Source organism: Tyto alba, unplaced genomic scaffold (assembly GCF_018691265.1).
Source record: "Tyto alba isolate M040663 unplaced genomic scaffold, T.alba_DEE_v4.0 Super-Scaffold_2, whole genome shotgun sequence".
Taxonomy (NCBI): Eukaryota; Metazoa; Chordata; class Aves; order Strigiformes; family Tytonidae; genus Tyto; species Tyto alba.
Window position 1 is genome coordinate 81460135 of NW_024881282.1, and position 27040 is coordinate 81487174.

Here is a 27040-nt window from a genome sequence, read left to right on the forward strand (position 1 = left end):
TGCCTGCAAATTAAGTTAATTTGTACTTTGCTCTGCTTCTCTGTTTTGTTAATGAATTATAATGAAGTTACATTGAGGATATTCCCAAGAAAAAAGAATCAGTTTGATGTGAAGAAAGAGATTTCAGTATTGCCTGGGACACATTTCAGAAGAAAGTCCATTCATCTCTCAACTGCAGTTATTACATACCAGGATGGCTTAGCATGGCTCCTGCTTGCAATACTGAATATTTTTTTCCTGAAGCATTAACATTTAAGGAAAAAAATAGAAGTATAACTTTTTTAAAAAATGAAGAAAAAATACTTAGTTCATTAGTTCCAGGAAAAAGCATAACAACAGCCTACTAACCCATTTTGTACATTTAGAAACAAATACACAGACATACAATATTCTCAGCAATAATTAAAAAAATATATACCATACTTACATGGGCATCTTTCCCAGCTAATTTGCATAATTCTACCTTTTCTTTTGCTGCAGGCCAGTAAATCTGTAACATAGTTAAAATAAGACAAAAATTATGAATATTATAAATTGTCCTGTGAATGTAGTTTAACTATTCCCTTAAATGAACAGTTAAATCAGATTTATTCATGTTGAAGGAATTTGCATGTAAACTGAAATTAACATAACTTTGAATACAGGGATCCATTATAAAAGGTGAAGAGTCTTTAAATCAAACCCCCTGTTCTTTGTTCATTTCTTCACTGGCTATATGTGCTTAGCTTATCTGGCTAGCACACCTTCTCACCATTATGAATTGTGTGTTTTTCTCTGAGATATGATGAGCTAAATCACCTTGAAACTAAACTGACTGGAAAACAAAGCAAATTACATTTGTGATGAATATGGTCCAGGAAACTTGGCAAGGCTGTTATAAAATAATACTTAGCTGTTACTGCCAATTTTCAAATGAAAAGAAGTTTTGTTCAAAAAACTAAGGGTAGCTTAAGGGAAATTTGTAGAACAAAAAATACATTTGACAGAAAGCAATAGTGCACAGTTTAAAATTGTCGCCCATCAACACTGAGTTTACTGAGAAAATGACATAGAAGTTTAAAGGAGAATCATGTACCTTACATAGTTGTTAGCATATATTATTACTGTTTCTCTTTCTTCCTTCAACTGCACTGTAAACTAGGTTTTGGAGTAGATGGAGCCAGAGGAAAAATTACTATCAGTTACTATAACCCAAATTATATTAGTGAAGAAATATCAATAAACAGCTTAAATTCTGTCTCATTGATTTCAATTAAACAGTCAAATTGGATATTATTGATTATATGTTTGATTCTATTAAATTCAAAATAGAATTGAAATATCAAGTGTTTGTGAATCAACATGCTAAACATGGATCTTTTTACCTTTTTATTTTTACAAGACAAAGCTATATCCCTTTCTTGTGACTAATAATAACAACAAGAACAAATTGCACCAATTTTTGATCAAATATTGTTTAGGAAGTTGTTTCATGTCTCAGGAACCAGTATTCAGATTACTAATAGTCACAGATGCTTTAGGGTAGTGTTGAGTTGCAGATCACACTCTATAAAATCTTAAATAGTGAAATATGAAGGAATAAAGAATTATTATAATATGCATTAGAAAAAAAAAAAACTTCATCAAGGAAGGATGTACAACTCAACCACATGCAAGAGGAGTCAACTGCTGTAATATTCCCTTTCTCTCACCCAGCTGTTGGCACCTTGTAGGATGTGGCTTGCCACATACAGAGGCTCAGTCCCACACTGGTAAAGAAAGCAAAAGAGTGCCCTGTGTCAAATAGCTTTATCATTGTTCAAAATCTACAGTCAGTGTTCCTCTCAATCTGGAAACAGTCTTTTTATTTCACCTATTCTTCTTCCCTTCTCAGTGAAAATGGAAGTATTTGCTTTCCATGAGTAAATTAATTTCCTCTCAAGTGAATTTACAGTTACCTTTCTGATTAGAAGCTCTTAGTAAAGATAATGTATTTTAAGTTACTTAAACCTTAACCCTTTATAGCAATATTTACTTAAAGTCAGAGATAAGGCAGTATAACAATGTCTGAGCACTGGAGCTCAAATTCACTTTCCCAGAGCATTTTCTCAGAATGATGTCGTGATAGCATCCAGATACGAAAATGTAATCTGAAATCAACTGTGCCAATGTGTCTGGATTACACAGTGTACAATGACCAAAAGTATAGAAAATTTGGAACATTGCAAAGCCATCAAGAAGAGCTGAAGGTAGCAGCAGTGATCTCATCTGGTCTCTGCCTGGGCCAAGTGGGATGAGTCTCACTTGTAGCACTGGTCTGGTGCAAGTACCACTGGAATAAGGAGAAGATCTGAGGCTTAAGAGGTGCTGGTGAAGAAAAGCTGATGAAAATTAACATCTGGAATAATATAAGATCATGGATCTCCAAATACATTTGGCCAAGGAGACTTAATCTGAGATCTGATCTTCAGTTCTCTTGTACATCAACTTTATGCCAAATTCTGACCAAGATCCCTGTATATTGATACTGAGGCGGTTAGAAGTATTTGAGGGTTTGTGGAGATTTTTGGCCAAAGTTTAGGCATTCAGTTAGGTAGACAAGATATCCCTCTGTAGGCTTTTGAAAAAGCCCAGCAATCCTTGTCAACTACGTAGAAGAACCAGTCCCCTGCTTTAGAAGGCCCAGTTGTATTTGAAGACATCTGCTTGAAGACACCACACGTATTAACGGACTCGACTCTACCCGCAATTCCTGTACGGATTCCTTCATGGGAAATAGAGTTTGTCGTACAAGCTGGGCCAGTCAGGCTGAGATATACACACCCCATTTTCTATGATAATTGACCACAGTCAATTATCACAGAAAAATCAATTGTTTTACTTTCTGGCTACTCAACAGCTTCAGTATTTAGCAATTTTACAAGGCCACATTAGACAATGAAAAGTGAAGCTAAGTGATCCAAACTTAAAATCAATTTTCAATTATATATGGGGGAGTTAAAGTGATATTTATTTGCTTTCCACAAGAGAAATGAGAGGTTCCCAGAAACTGTCAGTTCTAAATTGTAATAGGTCAAGAAAATTGCATAATAAATAATGAGCTAATGTGATGAGCAAGAAGCATAAACTTAATTTTTTATTAGATCACATGCCATGTAACAGTACCATTGGTCTGGTTCCCTCAGACACTGACACACAAGTAACTTTAGACATATGAAATAGTCTCACTGAAGTTTTACATGCATAAGCTTATTTACATGCATCTGTGTTGGCTTTTCTGTAGGGGGTGAAATTAAGTCTCAGTATTTTATTCAGAAAATTACTTAGTTTCACAATATGCAGTAAGTTACACTAGATGCTCCTGTAGTTTCTTTTATATTTAAAATCTTTGAGCTTGCAGGTGGTTTGAAATTGGTCACTTTCCTTCATAATTTTTTTTCAGTTAACATGCTGAATTCACAATGGCAATATCTTATTTAACAAGGTTTTTTCCTAAATTCTTCAAAAAATAAAACCCCAAAGAAAGAAAGAAAAAACAAACAAACTAACAAACAATGCATAATAATGGCAATAACAACATTAACATTTAAAATTATAAAAATTCCATGTTACAAACAGCACAAATTATATATACATAATATATTTTATAGCTGCATCTGTATCTGAAATGTCTGGAGAAATCTTGAAATATCTAGGTGAGGTTACTGAATTTAAGTCAAGAATGTAACTAGTTGAAATACATGAACTATATAATTAAACAGGACTATTTTCTTCTCTTAATCTCCGGTTTATTTTCCTTGCAAAATATCCGTATCAAAATTCCAAAGGTCTGCTACTGTAATGATTTCCTGATTTTATCTTCTATAGCCCAATTAAAAACCCCCAACCTTACCATTATTTTTAAATCATTCTACAAATATTTTCTTAAATTTAGCCACAGGAAATAAATTAAAATCTCCTAATAAATGCAAGTTAATAAGGCCTGTGCTAGCAGAGTGAAAGAAAATCTCCCAGGAGAACAAAATTAAGCAGTACATAAGTGTAGGACAGATAAGGTATCACTTTGAAGGGTAGCTGGAAATTCATTTCTGATTAAAACAAAACATTAAAACCCACAAAGGTCCTTTTTAGATCAGGAGAAGAGTTATTTCTAAAAGTAACATTTTTCCATCCTCCAAACAGGCATTTTTACTATAAGAAAGGACTGAAAAGGGAAAAGTGAATAATAATAATAAAAAATATTATTTACATACATAAATAGATACATGGATCATATAAATATCATTATACGTATATATAAATAATAGCTGGACTCACTTGTAAGAGCTTCATTTCGTCTGTCATCTGTCATGAATTAACAATACTGGTTACAAGTTAATATTTTCTTCATCTTTCTGTAGCTATCTTTCTCTATCCAATTTTGTTCCTAGTCTAACAATTAGACTATAAATGCTTAGGGGAAGTGATGCCTCAAAAATTAAACAGTTTACTCTGATTCCAAAGCAACTGTTGTATGAAATTACAGATTTTCCAACAATCATTTCTCATGAAGTTACTAAATCTGGGATCATGCAGGGCTTTACCAAAAGAGTGAAAAATACCATACATTGTCACAGTACAGAAGAGGAGGAACACAAGATATCTAAGAAAATTACAGGCCTATTGGTCTTATTTCATCTGTTCGTAAGGCTTCAAAACAAGTTTTTATTTAGGGAAGGAATAACTTGAGTTTCCAATGAAAATGGTGTATGGTACAAAAGATAATATAACTTGGTAAAGAGCCGTTATTCCACTCTAATATTGCACTTTTCTTTAATAACGTAGCTGGATTGCATAGTACATTAATGAATGTGATATAGCTTGACTTCGTCAGGGCTCCAGTTAAGTATCTATTAAGTTGCCACATGGAAATTAGTTTGATTGATTAGTTCAGCTGGCAAAACCAGGCATTATTACAAGAAAGAATCATCTGATAAGTAAAGAATTGTGGTAGAAAGTTACTTGTGAAGTTCCTCAAGAAATAGTGTCATCCTATTTCATGCACCCTTCAGCAGCCTTGGCAAAAACCCAGCACTCTGCAACACCATGTGCAGATGACACAAAGTTGGGATGCACCACTAATGCAAATGAAGACTGGTAATATTATGCAGGAAGAATCAAAGGGCTCTGAAGACCAGAATTATAAACAGTCAGAGAAAATGGGTATAAACTGGTCATAAATAAGTATTATAGCTTGTAGATTTTAATAAAAAATAAATCTGAAGCATCAGAGTAGCAAGGTTCTGGTCTACAGCAACCATGTTACTAAAGAAACTGCATGAAGTATCCCAGCAGATTTGGGCCAGGTTATGAATAACTGCTACATGAGGTAGTTTCTGGTGATAGCAGGGAGTGAGACCAATTGACCAATGCGACTCCTTCCAATTCCATGTCCCCAAAATAGTCACATTCATGCCAGCAGCAAGCACTTGAGTGTCCCATTGAGGTCAATGGCTTTCAGCAGCCCTGGGAGTTTCACTGGAGCCTCTCAGGTGCTTGACGCTGCACACGTGCTTCAGCACTTCCCTATCAGTGCAGTCTCTGGTACAAGAAACCCCAAAGTGTTTTTATTAGTGGTACATGTAGCACCAGCAGGATGTGTCTGTACCTAGAGTGAAGGACATCAGCCAATCAGCATGTCCTGTAACATTCACTTACTGAATTTGAGTCCTGTGAAGAAAGGAATTGTTTCCTTCCTCTTTCAAAGGAATAAGAGGTAGTTGAAGCACTTAGAAGAAAATACAGTTTTTAAATAGCTGCTTGATGCGGCAAGAGAAAGCCAGCTTTCTTGCCTTGTTTTATTCCGTGTACTAGATATTCATTATATTGATGCTTGAGGGAAGGCATGCAATAAAATCACAGCTTCCTGGGCATCCAAATGTCTCATTAAGGCTTTGTGCATCCTATAGACCATAACTCAGAAGCTTAAGCTCATTTGTATAAGTGAATTCCCCATATGACAGTCCCAACTGCAGCTTCCAAAGAACAAAGCCAGACTGAGCTGTAAACTTATTGTCACGCTGGCATATGCAATATACTCCCCCTGAGAAAATCTACTCCATGAGAAACTACTCCCCTGCCTGAAAAAAACAAAAAGATTCGTGACTTAGCCCAACGTGACCATAAAGTGGGTACAGTAAAGAGGGCAACATGATCCAAAAACATTAAAATAAACCAGGAGACAGTCTAATCCCAGTTTTGCTATTGCCCTGCTATATGTGACAGTCAGGTCTCAATTTTCCCACCAGTAAAATGACAATAATAGGACTTGCTTTTTTCTTTTTTTTTTTTTTTTTTTTTTTTTTTTTCTGAATAACTTAATAATTCATAGCTGAAAAATGAAAAGGAAAGGAAACCTGTAAGATCAAGGAGCACTGAGAAAAGACACAATAGTGATCCAGCAAGACTGTCACACTGCTGCGTAAGACAATATCGTAATTGTCACACCCCCATACCATAAAGGTAATTGTTCATGGAATGCTTCCTGAAAACGAAGACATTTGTCACTTCTGTATACTGACACCAGGTCACTTCACTAAATATTACTGCAAGCACTAGAAACTTATTGAATTTCCCAACAAACACCGGAAAGAATTTCATGCTTTTTAAGTATTATTTTGCTGAAAAAAAAAAAAAAAAAAAAAAAAAAGATTATTTTAATTAATGGGAAAATGAGCTGATTCTAGCATACCATGAATGTATACCAGTTGCTCTCTAAATACCTCACATCTGTTGCATTCATGTGTGTGGTATGGGAAGTCCACAACTTGGGGAACTGGACAGATTGTTCTCATATACAAACCCTAAGAGGAAAGCTACCCTAAGCAGTTCTTGTAACTGGCTCCCACTGTACTTGCTGTACTCTGCAATTCAATATCTTAAAGTCATCAGCAAACAAAGAAAGTTAATACATCTAAGTTCCTTATCTGAATTTCTCTCTGTATTTGAAACTTAACCAGGCTGTCTTTAGAGATAGATTTTTTCACCTAGCTTTCTTATTAACTGTTTTATCAGAAATACTTAGAGATCTCTAAAAGCCAGGAGTGTATTCTTAAATCTTTTTTATATCTGCCACAGACCTTCCTTCTTCCAACATGTATTTCTACACCTGATGTACTAATTCCCATACCTGAAATAAACATCCAGGGAGATATTAGACTGGAATTTCCAACTCCAATTACTTCATAGTAGCAGAAAATTGGATCTCTGGAAGATATAATTTGATACGGCATAGGGAGTGGGGGGGAAGAGAGGAAATCAGGATAATTTCAGAGTGATTTAAAACACTGTGGGAAGCACCAGTGTCGATGTATGGCATTCTTTATTTTCACAGTGCTGTCAAACTGAGTAAAATGCACTGAAAGTCAGAGGAAAATAACAGTTGTGTATTTGGATGACACATTCTCAGACTTATGGTAACTTCAATTTGGCAGGTGGCTGTTAGAGTAAAACCTCTTATTAGAACCAAATGAGTTTTTTGTATTGCATCTGTCCAAAACAAAGCAAGCTCTCTACATGCCACAGTTCTCCTCTTGAACTGTAATCCACCCTCCAACACAATTAAGAAGTAGTCAATGTTTTCAGTATTTAAGGGTTTTCTGAAAAGTGCATTTTCATGTGTATGTTATGAACATATGTGAAAGCTTAAAGAAAATGGACCAGATGCTGATTTCATTTACAATGGATTAAATCCTGAAAGGCTTCAGTGCTTTTACACATCATTTTCCACAGTGTAACCAAAACAGATTTAGGACTACCGTCTGTTTCTTCTAAAAGGAAACCATACACCAGGATTTTTAGAGTAAATGGCATTACTCCTGACATGTTTATCACCTCAGACTGAAGAAAAATTCTAGCTTTGAAAAAGTCAAAGCCCAATATGAGCAAATGTTTTCAGAGAGCAGGATACTGGCAATTTTCTGCACCTAAACATGGGTAAAATATAAAAATGACAGCGGATGTTTATGAAAACATCATTTATGGCAACAATGCAAAAGGAAATAGCAGAGACGCTCTCTTCCACCTAGGATTGCTGTCATTCTGGTTACATGCTGCTTTCTTCACATCTTGCCCCTGTCTGCTGTTTTGTGTTGTAAACACTCTTGAAAAGATTCCACCTTGTCTACACAGGTGCCTAAATTTAAGTCTGTCAAATGATTTTACGGACTTCAAAAGGTTTTCAGAGGTTCAAAACAAGAGTTAAATAGCTTAATGGTAAGAGCCCTCCAAGGACTAGCAAGCACAAAGTTATCACCTCTGTTTCTGGAAGGCCCTAACCTGAAGAACCATTATAGCTTCTTCTTACACTCTTCTTTCACTGCCCACTGCTGATCATCTTTGAGGACAGGACATTAAACTATATGGATAAGCAATAAAACTAGTATTCTTTTACTGTAAATGACATACAAGATGGCTTCTATTTTCGATTAATTTGGGAAGAAGGGGAATACATAATAATAAGAGTCTTGACATATAACCCTACTTGGACTGCTGGTAAGCACTGTAGTTACAGAAAGGTGCAGAATTTCTTTGCAGCTATTTAATAAGCATTTTCCCAGCTGCTATATATATATGAATGCATATGTATTTTTTTACTGTGAAATACAGATAAAAATCAATGCAACAGGGCATTAAAGAAAAAGTCACAAGACAGCTGCACCTGGTAATGCCAAAAAAATAGTAGCAACTACAAACAAGCGACGAAATTTGTGACCCTGTGCCAGTACACACTGGGGCAGATGAAAACAACTTGTTCCAAAACTGCTATTGGGGATCTGACATGTTTATCTATTTGGCCCACATGTGGCTGTGTCTTCTAGCACTGACAGCTCCTGCAGGTTGGCAGCTTTTCAAAAGCTTGTCAGCCCTTGATAGCATTCCTATTCCTGCAGAGATGGGCGGGTCATGCTGTGGATTACAGAGTGATAATAGTGCTGACATATAACCCCACTTTCACTGTTAGCAAGCACTGGATTTACAGAAAGGTGCACCATTTCTTTGCAGCTATTTCGTAAGTGTTTACCCAGTTGACAACGTTTGGTATTTAGTATTTATTTAGGTTAAGGAGTAATATAACAACAGCCTTAAGCACACCCACAAGAAAATTCTGCGTACCAAAGTTATCTTTCCAGCAGGATCCCAGAGCGTAGGATACCTGTAGAACTTTTTCTCCAGCTTTCATGCTATTAAACATGCTTGCTTTTGCTTGTTTTGTTTTGTTTTGTTTTGTTTTGTTTTGTTTTGTTTTTTAAATACTGCACTTCCATTGGTTATGCCACAGCTGTCTTCAGATTTATTGTCTGCATTTGCAATGTCCTGATAAATGTAGGTTGCTGCTTCTTTCTTTTGCTGAACATCTTTATTTTGCTCTTAGGAAGGAACCACAAATCTTCTAGTTTACAAATATCTTAGAACACTTGTGAGGCACCTAAAGATCTTTCAAGAAAAGACTATTGCATTTAATAATGCTATTCCTGCAGTAGGAGCTAGAGGCTTCTATTCAGGACAACTTCACAGAAATTATATCCCTGCTGCAGAACGTCGATTATCCTTTGCTAAGCTTTGTAGACTGCAACCATTTTAGCCTTCTGCATTTGTCTTTCATTCTGGAGGACTCTTCTGTTATACTATGGCACTTACTGTTGGTTCATAATGAGGTTTGCAAGCACTGGAAACTGAACGGATTTTTTCAATATGCCAGCTAAGGAATTTTTCAACCAATTACACAATAAATTGAATAAAAACTACAATGATTTAAGAAATTGGAACTCCAGAAGAACAACTGATTTATTTAATCAGGAAAAATATACCAGGAAATAAAGGCATAACTTAATATAGATAACTAATTTAGGTAAATAATTAGGTTGTAAAAAAGACATTATTAAATGACATACATGTATACATCAGAGAAGGGAGCAGGATACAATACTTCGGATGTTTCTTTGAATACTATTCCAGAAATGTCTTAATATAGAGTATCAGACTCTACAATATAATCTTGCCAAGTAATTGTATCCACAGATGAGAATTTTCTGAAAGTGAATTGTTAGGGATCCTGACTTGGCTTTTTGAGGTATCAGTCGTTCCTAATAGAATAAATATCTGAAATTGAGAGCTTTTTTTAAAGTAATCTGAATCTACCCAGTATAGAGCATTCTACAGTTCATGTGCAGTTTTATTTTAAAGAAAGAAATACCCAAACTATGCACAATCTCGCATTCTAGTTTCAAAGCTCTTACACGTCTCTTATTCCCTCAACTTGCTGTCTTTTAACCCTCCTTCCTCGAAGTCATTAATAAACACATCACTTATAGGCAGAAATTTAATATTCTAATCAATTACTTCTCATTTTAGTGGCTGTGTATAAACAGATTTTTTTTTCCAGACAACTCCTACTCCAGAGGAGTACAAAGGACACACTTCAGACCCTTGTAGTCCCAACATGTGTGGTTTCCTCACACCGTGAAAGCCTGGAAGGGAGCCGCCTGGCCCGGCGCCAACCCAAACCACGGTCAGTCTAAACACAGCTCCGGCAAACACTACTTTCTGACATGTCACTGCTACCGGAGAGTATCCCTTAGCATGGAAACCTCATCAGTGACTGAGATTTAAACAGAGCCTCTTGCGCAACTTCCTTCATCTCATCTCTTCCCTCCCCAAACAAATTTCTAATAGGCCAGCACAGACGAACCAAAGAGAAACACTCATGTGATAGCATCTTGTGTTACCTGGGCATTTACCTAAGAGGATAAGTTTAACAAGTTGCTGAATGCCCACAGAGATCTTGGAAATCAGCACACTAGGGTGCTTTGCAGAGCTTTTCAGCCAGTTTCACCTATTTAAATATACTTTTCCTCAGTATTTTGTCTGAAAAGTTAAAGATAACCTGAATGGATAAAGTAAGAAGTAGAAGTATTTGAAACTGCAGACAATCATTGCTTCAGTTCAGATATGGAAGTGATGATGAATTTTATTCCCTTCTTTCAGGTTACCACAGGTGTGCATGCATACATTCTCTATTCAGCTCACCAAATTCAAATTTTTATTCCAATATGAAATGAGTCTTTGCTTTACAATATCTATATTAAATGGCACTGTTTGTTTGCATGCTAATTCTCCTGGCTCAGTCTGTGTTCTGCTCTTCTTGGAAAGCACAACATCCATAATGATCAGTGGTGGTCTGGCTAAAGGGAAAATGTTACCAGCTTGGATGGCGTGGAGGATCATGCAGGGTGCCACTGCCTCCAGAAAGGTCTGAACTAATCAAGCCCCTATGGACATAATGGGAGGTGACAGCACTCAGCATCTCTCAGAAGGTAAGCAGCAACACAAAGAAAGAAATATTCTTTTCACACAAACAAAACTTGTTTTCTACAAGAAGCTTATGCCAGAAATCAATGTGTAGTCTAAAAATCTGCAATATGAATAATGCTGCTATTTATGCAATAACCTGAGGAGGTGCTGTTTTTTAAGTAAACTACAGAGATGGAAGATGCAAGTTAAGTGTTTGATAAGCAGCATAGGGAATAAATTTCCTGAAACGCTCAGAATCTCAGTTTTAAACAAACTGGCATATGGAACACTACAGAAGCCAAACTGAGAAATAAGATATTCAGCCTGGTACTGTATCTCTTGTATACAATGACAGCAAGTGTTGCACTCAAATGTGTGGGGCAAAACAGTCTCCTCTTACACCTGCTAAGCCCCCACACTGCAGTTGTATTAATGCAGTCTGTTACCTTTTCAGAGCTGACATCAGAACATAGTAATTTAAAACCTCCTTCTGGTGCTTAAAGAAAATATCAAACACAGCTGAGAATTTACATTTTCTTCAGTAAGTAGAATATCTGGAACAAGCAGGAAAGTAGTTTTCGTGCATGTTCCTGTGCAAGCATCTGGTTTTACATATAGAAGTCAATTGAGCTTACAAAAGCTCCAGTTCATCGTGTCTGCTAGAAATACTGAAGGCTAAATTGCCATCTTATTATCTGGAGTTAACACATTGTCACAGGGCATCAGCAACGGAGTGCAGTAGATCCCAGTGGAAGCTTCTCCTATCATTAGTAATTCTGGTTATTAATATCTATGTTAATATTAAAATTGCCACTAACAATTTAAACCATCCAAATTGCCTCTGCTCTGTTTAATATCACAGTAAAGTAATTCCAGTGATGCCAGGAAGCAAGGAAAAAGCTGTCTTCTGTTATTTTCTTTCAAATGCTTTTATTTGAGGAGGGTGACCATGACCAGAGAAATTAAGAAGCAAACACCCCAAGCTGCATTTTTGCCTATTTGCTGATATTTTGAAGCTACTTTTGTGCACTTCAGGGCTCTTTCAGATAGCTGACCTCTTGCAGGACATCAGTCTCACAGGAGATCGTATAGCATGCAAAATTCAATTGATTAAAGATAATCTGCATTGTGATGGGAGGTGAGATTATCAAACCCCGGTGCACAGCATTGCACAATGAATCTGCCAGTTACACAGTGAAGAAAAGAAAAAGAAAAAAAATAAAATATAATAGAAGAAGGAATAGATTTAAACTTATGAGATGAACTCTGTGGAAAATAAACTGACCTTTTTTACATTTTTGTTTAAATCAACCAAGTTGAGCAGAAAGATGTGGTCTTTAGCCCCGATTAGCAGCCGGCCCCTCTCCTCATCTAGCAGCAGGGTCCGAAAATCAAGCCCCTCTGTTGAGCCCAGGAATGGGATGCAGCTGTTTGAAAGCAGCAAGTCTGTGGGAAAATGAAGAAAATCTTTATAATCAAAATGTTTACATATGACTCATTTCTGTCTTTTATAAATATATGCAACCAGCATGGAGTATGCTGGTGAGATAACCACCGTCTCAGGAGCATGTCTTTCCAGGGTCTTAATACAGCTCCTGTTAACCTTGGTTTTCTCTGGGTTTTTTTACTTCCAAATTGGGTAATATTTACCTTCACAAAACATTTTGCTGTATGAAATTTTCTTAATAAATTATCTCTATGACACAAAGGAATCAGAAATTTGACAGAAATTAGAAACAAAAAAAAAAGACAGATCTTTGTAAAATATGGGCTGTACCTTTCCTTCCTTGTAGGAAAACTAATGTATGTTTATATCACCGTACTCATAGATACACATGATCAAGGATCAGTACCACACCATATTTGGTGTTCTATATATAAAGCAGCAAAGAAGGTCAATGCCATCAAAGAATAGTTAGGAGCATGAAACAGTGGTTAAATGTGGTAGGTATCACAGACTCATAGAATAGTTTGAGTTGGAAGGGACATTTGAAGATCACCCAGTCCAAACCTCTGTCATGGGCAGGGACATCTTTCACTAGACCATGTTGCTCAAAGCCCCATCCAGCCTGGCCTTGAACACTCCCATGGAGGGGGCAGCCACAACATGTTCGGGCAACTTGTTCCAGTGTCTCATCACCCTCATCATAAATAATTTCTCTCTTAAATCCAATTCCAGTTTACCCTCTTTCAATTTAAAACCATTGCCCCCTGTCCTGTCACTACAGGCCCTGGTAAAAAGTCTTTCTCCATCTTTCTTATAAGCTCCCTTTATATACTGAAAAGCTACAATAAGGTCTCCCTGGAGCCTTCTCTATTCCAGGTTGAACAACCACAACTTTCTCACAACCTGTCTTCATACGAGAGGTATTCCAGCCCTCTGACCATTTCCATGGCCCTCCTCTGGACCAATTGTGTCAAGTTCATGTCTTTTTTGTACTGGGGAACCCGGATCTGGACACAGTATTCCAGGTGGGGTCTCACGAGATCAGAATAGAGGGGGAGAATCACCTCCCTCGACCTACTGGTCATGCTTCTTTTGATACAGCCCAGGATATGATTGCCTTTCTGGGTTGCAAGCACACAGTGCTGGCTCATATCCAATTTTTCAGCCACCACTATCCCCAGGTCCTTCTCTGCAGGGCAGCTCTTAATCTGTTCATCACCAAGTTTGTATTGATATTGAGGATTGCCCTGACCCAGGTGCAGGATCTTACACGTGGCCTTGAACTTCACACAGTTCACGTGGGCCTTCTCCTCCAGCCTGTCAAGGAACCTTCAAAGATCATGTAGTCCAATTAAAGGAGGAAGGCATCCCATCCCTAATGTGTATCAACTGCACCACTCAGCTTCTTGTCACCCACAAACTTGGTGAGAGTGCACTCAATCCCACTATGTCACTGATGAAGACATTAAATAACATTGGTCCCAGCATGAACCCTTGAGGGACGCCACTCATAACCAGTTTCCACTTGGACATTAAGCTGTATATATAGTTGAGAAGAGCTGGAAGAAGGTAACAACCATAAGGTGTATAGAATGTTTGATATAAAGTTCAATTTGTCCATTTTAAGTTCTGCTGGCAGTATAGATAATTGCTCCAATTAAATTTTCAATGACTATAATTTTAATTGAGAATTGAGATCTGAATAAACAGCCATCAAGCAGCAGTATATCCCTAGGGCACAGCACTGAAATGAAAGCAGTACAGACACATATTAAGGGCAGCATCCAGTAGCAACACCTCCAAGAACCTGAGGTCTTTACTTTCCTTACAGAGGTGCCAATGGGTGGCTGTTCCTGCATCCTTGCCTTCTGCAGAGCAAGTTTTCCCTATTAAAATTGTAAATTTGATATTTAAGTTTTACTTTAATAGTCGCTTCCAATCTCTCTCAAAACATAGTTAGAAAAAACATGTTTCTCTATGAAACTACTGAAAGAATCTATGCTTCTCCTGTGAAAAAGCTAAAATGCTGTAAAGTAAAAACTCTGTCACCTTTTGCTTAATGAATAGTCTGTGATGTAATACTGAATGAGGACACAAACAGCATATAGGCAAGCACACAACAAGTGTTCAGTCTTGTTGGATAGTCATTAATTTGGGGAGGACAAAAATAAACATTTGAATCAGTTCTTCCACAGGCAAACTCTCCAAGTTAAATATTCAGAAATCTTTGGATAGAAAGACAAATCCTGTATTTAATTGAACATAAAATTAAAGGTATTTCCACCTTCCTGGCACCGAAGGGACAATGTAGCCTTCCTGCTAGAGAGGCCAGACTTACAGCATAAGTTATTTACACTTCGTGATCATGATGGAAATCAGGACCAGTGTTTTGAAGAGTAACTCTTGAATTAAATAAAGAGAAAAAGAAACAAAACCAAGCTTTTTTTCTCCAAAGTCTCTCACAAAACATGTAACAGACAAATAAAAGATTGTATACTGTTGCTGGCTAATAAACAGCACTGTGGGAGAAAAAGTATCTTATCATTATTAATCTGACTACCTGGTATATAATTACAACAATTATTTTTTGGCTCAGTCACTTCTACTTAAGCTCGTGTGGTTTTGTCTGGCTCACTGCTGAATGTTGTTACGGTACAGTCTGAAAACAAATTGACTTGTATTACAGCTCCTATTCCCTTAGGTGAGATTTATTTGGCAATACATTGAAAAAAATCTTACTTCACATTGAAAGATTAAATCCAACGTTAAGTACTACAGTGCTTTACACCAGCACAGTCCTTTCTCAAGTAAGTTTTGTGAAGACAAAGATATCAGGTGTTTTGTTTTATTTCTAAATTAGTAACACTTTAAAAGACCTGCTTATTAATTGAAAACAACTTATGGTTAGCATGGCATTAGAAAAACCTAAGTCCCATCCAAACTACTTCTTACACTAGAGCTGGCTGATGAATATCCTGGCTGAAAAATAGCCCAGCCAGTGTAATAAATAAGCATACATTTTAAAAAGGAATAGAAAAGTCCTCTAAACACAGAACTTCTGAAGCTTAGCTCACTCTACTAGTGTGCTTTCATACAATAAGAAATAAAGATGTCTTCCTCCTGTCACTTGTTGTTACTGGGTTCTCTGTTACAGGACAGCTACTTCTAGTAAAACTCCATTAATGTTTTGTGTGTGATGTAGATGTGTCTTCATTACACGTCATACTCTGTACAAACCTCCTACCTTGTTTTTTCTGGCTGGAAATTTTTGGTACTGGATATGATAGAGCTGTTTATTAAGAAAGGGTTCTCTGATGCTGGTCACAGCACAGCAGGAGGCTTTAGCTCACTTGGGCTACTCAAATTCTTCTCAGCTGATCTATAAAATACTTTTTATCAGCTGAGCATGGCTGGAGCACATAATTTAAGAGTAATCCTCTTTCTCTTCTCCACCCAGAGGAGCTGGCTGCATTATTAGATTATCTGATCAGTTGTATATAATAATAAATGCCGTATAAATTCAGCAGTCTAGATTAAATCCCTATTTAACAGTTCTACGTCCTAATTAGTATGTAGGGTGGAGGGAAGAAGAGGAATACAGGATCACAGTATCTAGTAATTAGTCATTCACAGGCATTAACATGAATAAACATGAGAGATTCATGAATTTCACAGGCTACTGTATTTCAGCAATCCATATCACCCTCTGTTGCTTTTAAATCTCTTCTGATGACAAGCTTCCAGTCATATCACAGTGCTTGCCTGTGGAACATGGGTAACTAACCACTGGAATTTGATCTGAGTAAGGATAAATGATATGTTTGTGCAAATGCTCTAAAGCACTTTCATTGCTTCGAAGCATGCAATCTATGGGCCTTTGCAAGTGTGTCAATTGCCAAAATATGTAGACCTGATTCTCTACATACCCGAAAGCTGATGACTGAAACTGTTCTCCACTTCCTATTTCTTATTTGGAAGGAATGATGTCTGTAGTGACCATCCCCAAAGAACATTTGTCATCTATTGCTTAACACTTCTAGTATTTCTCAGTAAAGAACCACATAGGACAGGTACAATGGAGAGGCAAAAAGCTGTCTCATGACTGAAACAGCCTGTCTGGTGCCTTGTACAGTCATTTTCTTTACTGCATCATAAGGAAAACATCTGTAAAATGTTCCAGATTGAAGTGGCAACACTGCATACTGATTTCTTACTAATGCAAATGACAACGCAAGCTGCAAAGTGGTGAAGAATCAGGTTTGGTCAGTTATTTACTATTGAAAAGAGCATGGAAATAAGACTCTGAACATGACCACTGATAAGATTAAAACTGAAACATGACCTAATAAATTTGTCAAGTAAACATTAACAGAGAATTGATTAAATTACAGCCAAATTAATCATTGTTCTCACTCCATAAAAGCAAACCAGTCCAATCTTATGGGTTGAACTAGCCTTTCACTGCAAGATATATTTAATATCCCCAGGGGTATTGCACTGGAAAAATTTACTACTAAAAGCACATTTGCCCAATGGTTTTCAAGCTTAGATCTTAGAGAAAGCTGTTGATTTGAATCACTGTATCTCTGTAGGCAGGCTAAAAAAAAAAAAAAAAAAAAACAGCATTCTCACAACACACAGAAATAAAGTTAGTTACAGCGATGGTCTTTCACAAGTTCTTGCTCAACACTCAGTTTATAGACTGTATTTGCTGTTTTACTGAAAATTAAATACTTTTTTCCAGTCCAGTGATTAAATGAATACTTCGCAAACTCCCTTTCTGGGTTAATATTTCACTGCTGAGTGGTGGAATAGTGATTGGTTTTTATTCATCTAGAAAGTATCTCAGTGGACTTGGCTCACAACAGTATGATCATTGCTTACTTAAATAATCTCCAGCAGCAGAGCTATGGCATAAAGGATTCAAATGGAATTCTGTTCTGATAAAATGTATTTACAGTTATATAGCATATGATTCAAATGAAAAAGTGTCATTCTGTTCTGATAAAATGTATTTTCAGTTATATAGCATATTTAGACTTCTTAGCCTAGAGTCACATATGTGGTGACCGTGCTGCCATTCCTTGACTCCACCATGATGTAAGCATGCAACAATCTGGAACCATTTGGCTGAGACTCGAAATTGACTTTGTGGTTAGTCACATTTTTGTAATGAGAGGACATGACTAAATTGGCAAAAAGGGAACTCCTCAACCTGTTTCAAAACAGCTACATCTAATGACGCCTTTGAAGGACTCTGAATTTAAAGGCTGCATATGTATAATTCTGTGATTTTCATCTGCAGTAAAACACAAATGTCACATAATTTTACTCAAGATAGGAACAAGTCCTTTCACGTGCTGGAAAATACCCATGACAATTTACATGAGTATTGTGTTAATCCTAAACTAAATTTTGGGGATAAAGAAATGTCAATATAGCATAAACACAGCAATTTACTTAATTACTAAAATATTCTGAGTTTAAAAGATCCAATTGACCCCAGATGTATTTGTATGAAGACAAAGAGAATAATTCCAGTCTATTACCAATCTCTACTATATATTGCAAGCAGTGAGTTATATTTTGTTTAGATGCATCTCACCATGGACAATGATGATTTGTTGTGCATACCATGTGGCTCTCATTGCTATACAATGAATTTTATTTGGCCTGGAGGAAAATGTCATGTTCATGGCAGAGCAGGGCCTTTCCAAAAGGATATGGATTACTGGGAACAGAGAAAACATGATTTCTTGTTGGCACAATACTGTGTCAAAATCTTGTCTGAGTAGTCCCCAAAACCATCTTGTACTCTACCACATACTTTGGGATTAGGCACTTCTGTTCCTCTTTTAGGATGGAATTGTTCTCCAGGAGGGTATTACAGTCTAGGACGCTAACACTGAAAAGAGAACTTTTTCAAAGATTGTTCCAAAATTCAGGAAGTCAGCTGCAGGATTTAAGGCGTTTCAGGGCATTTTGACTTCAAGCTTCAGGTACATCTGTAGGCCTGCTCAGCAGTCAATAAACTTAACGATTCCCACATCTCTGTTTCCAAATACTTATTGATAGATGTAAAATCTGTTAAAATTTTACAACCCAGAAAAATCATAATTCATTGAAGTAGCTCCATTATGCACTATGCTTCCCAAATCATCATTACAGACAATGGTAACTAAGCAATAGCTCTCTGTGCAGTGCTGTGAAGATATTTTTTACACCTTTCATTGAGAATGGACAGATCATCTTATCTTCAGATAATCTTTGCAATGGCTGCCCCACTTGAATGGAGGTGCTTCAGCAAGAGCAGAATTGAGATTATTGCAGATTATTTAGTTCATCTATTTCAGAGCCAGGAGTTATAATCAATCTACGGTCCTGTCTTTGTCTGACTCAATGCTTTTTAAATCTGCCAAAATGGTAATACTGTAAAACAAAGTAGGTAGGTGCTTACCACCAAAAATACACTCAGTTAAAGCATGAACTAAACAATTTTCACTTATAATTTTAGGAGTGTATTTTAATTGTGTATTAACTGCAAATAAAATTGACTAGTGAACCAGCTACACAAATAATTTGTAAAGTGTTATTATTGCAGAGGTGATTAAAAGCTGCTTTGTGAATTCATGTTGTTGGTGAAAAAAATGCAAATGCCCAACTCACGCACTTCACAGGGCCAAAGCCAATAATAATGACTTTTAGACAGCACAACTGAAAACATATCTGAATGAAACATTTGCTTTTCTGAAGAAGACCTAAGACCATGGATTTGCACAGCTTCCCCTTTCCAAAGTAGTTTATCTTTCTTGTAAAAAAGCCAACATAAACAAACTCACTGTTGTTTCTAAGGCAAAATTAAATCACCTTTTTTTTTAAAGGGATACTGTGGATATTTAAAGAATATGCACTACAAATGTAATTCAATATAAATGATTGGCAAGCATATGAGCTTTGGTAATGTGTAGATAATTGCTGGCATCTCATCACACATATCGGTCCATTAAGAATGCCTGGCACATTGATAGATTTAAATAGCACCAAATCTCCTCTTTAAATGAAAGGCAGAACATGCAAACAATGGACTCATCACCTCCATTTCTTCATTTTCAGTTGTCAAGGCCAAACTTACCTTTTTTTCCCCTTTACCTCTCACAGATCTTCAATCTGTGTAATGTGTAAATAATCTGAGTCATTTGACTCTGCTTTTTTCCACCTCAGTCTTATTTAAAATTTCCTTCAAAGTATCCCAATGGTGAGGGGATATTGCTCTTTAAAAACATAAGACTTTTTCCTTATATCTAGCAGAGTAAAATGTTAGGCCATTATTGAAGTCAGAGGCCAGTTTTCTTCTTAATCATATAGATGAGGAACTGCCAATTTAAATAGAGAACACACTCTAGCTTTGTCTTTTAAGATCACCTTCCAGTGAATGACTGTCAAGCAGCTGACATAAAACCTCTGCACTATTCTGAAGGAGATGCCTTATAAACTCACCTATTCCTAAGGCCATTCTGAAAACCCATATTACTAGATCCATAGTGGCAAATACCACATGAATTGACTGAACCTGGGGAAAGGCAGCTTTAAAAAAATTGTGCTACTTCCATTCTCTCTAGTTAGAATTTCAATTTTTAGGTGACTTGGAGCAACTCAAAATAAAGTAATTTAATTCATGGCCTGGTTAACTGTTTCCCAGACTCTTGTCCCTCCCAATCTATCAGCCAATAAAATACATAGAAAGCAAGAGAGCGATGATAAGCTTCTGTTGGAAACAATGGCAAAATCCTCTTTGGATGGTTTGAAAAAGCTGAGTTAGACTCGTTGAGAGTCAGTTGTACTGCTCCAACTAGTCTACAATCTCATCTCATAAACCTTCCAGCTACCTTTAGGTGCATAGCATGTGACCAGCAACCCAAAAAAGCATGAATCTTATGAAGGGCATAGCTATGGGGAATTAAGTGTGGAGTTTAGCCCACACTCTGAGGAAGAGGCAACACAAACAAAATTCACTGGCAATATGTTGTATCTAGTAGGTGTCCAGCATCAAAACTATCTCAGGGTTTTGGGACTTCCATTAACTTGCATGAATGAACACATTCCACTCTGCAGCAATAGACTCATTCTTTCCTGCTTCAATGGAGATGTGTATTGCACTTTGCAAGTACATCCAGATGTTAAAAATGTAGCATGGTGATCATATTTATCACTTTAAGGCACATAGCTCTTCCTTTGTCAAAGTATGGTTCATAAAATTATATGCATTGCTATCCCTCCTTTCAAAATAAATTACTCATTATATTGCACCTGTCTTCAAAATAGTACCAATCCTTCATTTCAGACTTCAGTTTCTTCAGAGTGATGCAAAAATGGCTAGAGTATTTTCAAGCACCTGCACCTGCAATTTTCTACTAGCTGCATCTTCAGAGAAACTTCTGAGAACATGATATTCTTTGGAGGAGCATACAGAACGCTGAGGACAGAGAGAGAAGCTTTTTGCTACATCTTATAGCCCATATATCTGTGGGCTGGTAAAATAACAGCAGGTTGTGCTGTTTCTTCTATCCACACTATCTGATGGCAGCTGTACAGAACATGACACATTTTTAAGTCCTTACTCAGTTTTCTCCCTGCTGATGAAATTCCAGCCTTAAGAATTAAGATAAGTGGACTTTGTTTTACACTTGGATGAAATAAGAATTTTGTTGTGGATTTCATTGTCCAGGATTTAAACCTGCAAGGAGTTTTTGAAAGTAAATCCAAGGTATATTTGGCTACAGAAACCTGGATTTGTCTCAGTAGCTGGTCTGACACCACTGGTGCCAACAGATCTCGTTTGGAGTCTGACTCACTTTATTCAGACCTGCTTTCTCAGCCTGTGCATCTGACACCAGGACTTATTCCATTGAGCTTACAGCTGTTACACATGAAAGGTATTGTTAAAACAATGCTCAGATATTTTAATAATACATCCAACTAACATTTTTTTCACCAGATTCAAATCTACTTGCCAGATTCCTAATGAGTGTAATGTTCATAACAAAGTAGAGAAGATTTTGTGCTAAAAGACAAGAGACCTCAAACTGCAGTGTTATGAACAGCTCTGTTGTAATAAAAGTGTCAGATGGCATGGGCCTGGAAAACACATTAATATCAATATCAGTAGGCTTAGGAGAGATACAGAGCAGCATGAGCTACTCATGAATAAGGTGAGTTGACAGTGCAAATGACAGTTAATGACAAACAGATTTGCTTGCTCAGTTATTCCATCAGTGCCTCTGTTTTCGACTCAAAAAAACAGCTCAGAGACAGAAAAATCCAGATTTGTGGCCTATCATTGCTATTTGCAATTTCCATACTAGTGTAATTGTATACTGTGCATGAGTTATAACCAGTGTCTGTGAGCAAACACAGATCTTTATGAAAGCATTCAATAGTTGTATGTCCTACCCTTCCCCACTTTCTGGATGCTCCACAGACACAGACACACACCCCACTTGCACCCACATCAAGACTTGGAGCCATACCCTAAGTTTAACCACTGAAACCTGCAATAATTTGCAAAAAACATGCACTGGACCAGAGCCCACACAAGCTGTATGGTCAGGCTGTAAAGATAAATGATACAGAGATGAAGTCCTAACTACTAATAGCATGTGTCCTTGACAAAGGTTTTGATGAGAGCTGGAGGTGGTGCAAGAGAAAGGGTAGGTCCATGCATCTGGGAGTAGATGAGAGGGGAAAGAAGTGGATATATGTGTGTTTGGAGAGAAAGGAGCAGGGGAGGAGATGTCCTCCTTCCAGAAGCAGCACGCTGTTCTGTTGGCTCAGCTGCCATCAAACCACTGTCTGAGGGAGCCTGTGAGATCTCTTAAGTGCTAATGGTCCTTCAACGACATTCCCACAGTCCCCTCCTGAGGGCAAGTAAATTTCCTTGTTACTGGTTACTGGTGTCAAAAAGCTCTTCTGGTTTTTCGACTCAACCAGGCAGGTCCAGATGGACGAGGTGGCAGAGCAGACACAGTAAAGGAGTGAAACCAGTTCTGGGAAACAATAACCAGCTCACCAGCAGGACCTGCTACCCATGGAGCAAAGGCAGCATTTGGCAGGGCTGGGGGGGCTGTGGTGGGAGGAGTGCCTGCACAGGAAAGGAGGTGAAGGGCAGGACCTCTGAGCAGATTTACCTGTCAGTGGAACAAATATTTCCGCTGTTGGCAGCAAGCCTGCTTTAGGAGGTTCCTGCTTGCTCTCCCCACACGTAACTGCTTGTTCCTGTCCCCGCAGGGGGGTTCCCTCTCTCATATGGGCCGGATAATCTGTCTTTCCCATGGTCTGAATGAGAAACAAGAACTTTTATAATGACAGTGGGGGCATTAATATTTTAGCTGTTTCTACCATCGTGGCTGCTGGTTGATTTCACACAGCAAAATTAATAGCCTTGCTCTAAATTGCTACAGAGCAGTACAGAGATACAAGTGCTATAGGGAAGCACTGTTTAAGTCACTTAGTCATTATCTGGGGTAGTTGCACAGGATGAATATTCCCTAAGAAAAAACAGTTTAAGTTTAGAGAATGACTGTTTTCAGGAAACTTCAGATTTTTCTCCTTATATTCTTTTTCCAGTTTTCCAGATATATTTTATTTGATTAAAAAGCAAGCAAGTTTAGCAAGGTAGCTCAATTGGCTACTGTGAAGGTTTTCAAAATAGTTTTACACTGGCAATAGCACAGGACCTCTTCCAGCAATGTTATTTTCATAACCAATTCACATTATAATAGCTTGGACTAGAATAAAGTTCTCCTATCATCAAGTGAAATATAAGTATCAGTTATACTTTCTGCTATTGACAGGAGTCACAATTCTTACAGAGCCATTAAAACTAGAGCTCGTTTTATACCTGCATTAATTCCCTTGTATGTTAGTGGATTGTGTTGGAGTTCTGCCTATCAGTCTCTGCCAGATTCAGAGTCCCACATGCAGATGTGCAGGTAGACCCAATATCTGCCTTGCAGACTTAGGCAACGTTATGATAGTATCGTACTAAATAAAAATTGCAGGGCGAGGGATATCAGAGATGTGTGTCTGCACACAGTAACCATGTGAACCATCATATTAACACTTGTCAATCATTAGGATATAGGCATAAGCTGTTATTTAATATTGGAGGGTGGGGGAGATTGATATTTTTTATTATTAATATTTACATTTATTTATTAATTTTTGGGCAACAGTGGGTGTCATATAGACTGCTGTTGTGATATATATTTAGTGAGAAATATTTTTCAAAGAAATCCAGGGTGCATGGATGATGCAGAGGGATTTGTATAGTCTTCCCAAAATTGCTGGATAAATTGAACATAAAATTTTGGTGTCTTCAGTAATGTTTTAGCCATCAAACTCTGTGGTACAACACAGCTTACTTCTCTGGGGCATTAAGGATTTGGATTACAAAGCAGAATGCCTGTTTTCTTGAATTAGTGGAAAAAAGTACCTTTGTGACACCAACCCTTGTCTAAATGCCTCTCTTAACCACATCTAGCCAATCCCTCTGACTTCTCCAATAGCGCTCTGGCATGATAAAGGAAATTTTGTCTCTGTCTCCTTCTGCTACCTCTTTGTGTATTTTTCTCCAAAGGACTTTGACTATAGAACAGACCTCCCCTGCACCTCTCGGCACTTCTTTGAGGAACTGATCTATAAATGGAACAGCAGAAATGGGGAGGGAGGAAAGGGAAATAGGATGTGACTCGAGGACCTGCGCTGCAACCACAGATGTCCACTGCTAGACACACACTGACGTCAAGAGGATCATGCCCTCAAATTAGCGCATAGAAAGAGAACAAGGCTGGGATTTTTGAAACTGCTCAGGACTGGCTTTGCTTTACAAACACCTTCAGTAAAAGTTCAATTAGAAAAATATTTCTGAAAGTACCCTCTTTGAAGCTCATCATGTATCTTCTCCACATTCTTCTTCCAGGGAAGCAGTTTTCAGTGTTGTCTCATCCTTTTTTTTTTTTTTTTTTTAACAAGGAACTACTCGTTCTTCACAGAGTCTTACTCTTGTTTTTTTCTCTCATCTTCTGAGACTTAATCAAGTGAACATTCAGCAGAATAGTTCGGTATTTTGTGAACACAATTCTTTTTTTATCCAATTGAGGCCCTTTTGTGATCATGAAAAAAAGAAAACTGTTGTGAGCTACAGGCTGTTTACACTGTTAAGAGGTTGATACGGGTCAGCTCTCTAAGGTTATTCTTAGTTCAACTGCTATGTAAACTGTTGATGTCACTGACTGGAGGCTGCTCTCCAGGACATGATATATATGATAATTATATGACAGAAAATGCAACATATAGTTGGATCTGACCTCCAAGTTCACTAGTTTAAAAAAGGAAAAAAAATGTCTGTAAGAAACTTGATGTTTTTCCCGCTACTGAAATGTAATAAACCCCTAAGAGTTTATACTTAGTCTACAGCATATACAAGTCTTTCCTCAGATGGACAGAAATGCCCATCCATCTTCAACCTATGGTACATTTTAAGTCTTAATGTTCACTGTCTCCAGAAAGCATTTTTGAGAAAAAACTGGCAAAATCTATTTCATTACTAGACAAACATCTGAAACGCAGACCTTAACCTTCACCTAAACATTTTATGTTACTCTACAAAGGAATGTGAGGTAGACTTTTCAGAGAAATCACAAATCATCAAAAATGAATTAAACAACAAACAACAGATTCAAGAAAAGCAGCACTTCCTCACTCAGCACATTTTCCTTGATATTCATTGATGTTGAGAATTACAGCTGCTGTATTACCACAAAAGCATGCTTTTACTGATTTTTCTTCCTCTTCCTGTAGAGCAAGCACAGCTGCAGAAATGCAAGCTCTTCTCTAGGCTTTTTTGTATATCACCAGTTTACCATGTTCCAACCATTCACAGTTGTGCAACACCCCCATCGTGATACTGGGATTACTGCAATGTCACAGACAGTTCAAATGAGGCTCATGGAGCTATACAATTGTAACTATCTTTTATATGCATAATTAAATGGTGCATGACATGGAAATAAGCCAGCTTTACTGAAACAGAACAAACTAACTGATCTGATATATCAGTTAAGCATCTCTTCAGTTACAAAATAAAACATGTTTAAAGCAAAAATTATTTAGAAAACAGGATGCTTGATATTTTAAAGTAGCATGTTCAAAGGAACATTTTTAGAACATTAAGGAAAGGTACCAATCCAGTCAAGTTTTCCAAAGAATTCTTGGCACCAAAATGTTATCTCCTGGTTTCTTTTTCACCATGCTGTAAGAATGGATCACTCTTAAGGGGAAGAAAATCATGTATGCAAAGTGTTGCATGAAGCTAAATAATTCTTAGATGTGGCTAATTTCCATGAGGAGCTGATGATTTAGCATTGTCATCCTTCAACAGAGGAGACAGAATTGCATGTCTTTATATCACTTATTTAAGAGTAAAAAAGCAAGAGGAGTGGAAATTCAATCCTGCCTCAATTTACTCCAGTGGCAAAACTCTTGCCATGACTTTAGTGGGAGTGAGAATGCCTATTAAATCATCCAATGTGAAGAAGAAAAAAATCAGCTGAGAATAATGTTCCCGTTTATTAGACTTAAATTACTTCCATAGTTGTTTTTAACAGTGTTAAGTAAATCCTGTTTTAAAAGGCAAAGATTTCTTTCAGTCTTGCCTTTTTTCCTCTTTGTCACAATGCAGGATCCTGGTCCTCTGACAAAATCAGCACAGGTCACAGCAAGCGTGGCTTGCATTTGGGTCATGGCTGTATTCCCACATGGCGATGAATATATTTGTGCATGTCAATGTGGGTATGTCACTGGTGACAAGGTACAAATCTGGGCTGGGGCACACCCCCTAGCCAAGAAAGCAGGGTGCACTGTTCTCTAATATAAATGTATTCTTATGAGTTATAAATGTATTCTTTTAAGGAGCGGCTGAGGGAACTGGGGTTGTTTAGCCTCGAGAAAAGGAGGCTGAGGGGAGACTTTATCACTCTCTACAACTACCTGAAAGGAGGTTGTGGCAAGGTGGGGGTTGGTCTCTTCTCCCAGGTAACAAGTGATAAGATGAGAGGAAATGGCCTCAAGTTGCGCCAAGGGAGGTTTAGGCTGGATGTTGGGAAAAATTTCTTCACAGAAGGGGTTGTCAAGCATTGGAACAGGCTGCCCAGGGAAGTAGTTGAGCCACCATCCCTGGAGGTATTTAAAAGACGTGTAGACGTGATGCTTAGGAACACGGCTTAG

The 27040-nt window shown here is 37.4% G+C and overlaps 1 protein-coding gene across 4 annotated transcripts in view; it reads right to left on the bottom strand.

Moving 5' to 3' along the window:
- SEMA3D (semaphorin 3D) overlaps positions 1-27040 on the bottom strand; it is a 145834-nt gene that overhangs the window by 67726 nt on the left and 51068 nt on the right. For 3 of the 4 annotated variants that reach the window (XM_042792344.1, XM_042792343.1, XM_042792345.1), the window contains exons 3-4: positions 12596-12756; positions 428-490 (exon numbers count right to left, since the gene is read on the bottom strand). In XM_042792344.1, coding sequence (XP_042648278.1) covers positions 428-490; positions 12596-12756 — 224 coding nt within the window. Of the gene's footprint in view, positions 1-427; positions 491-12595; positions 12757-24689; positions 24760-27040 lie in introns of those variants that run through there. The other variant, XM_042792346.1, reaches the window with a different exon arrangement.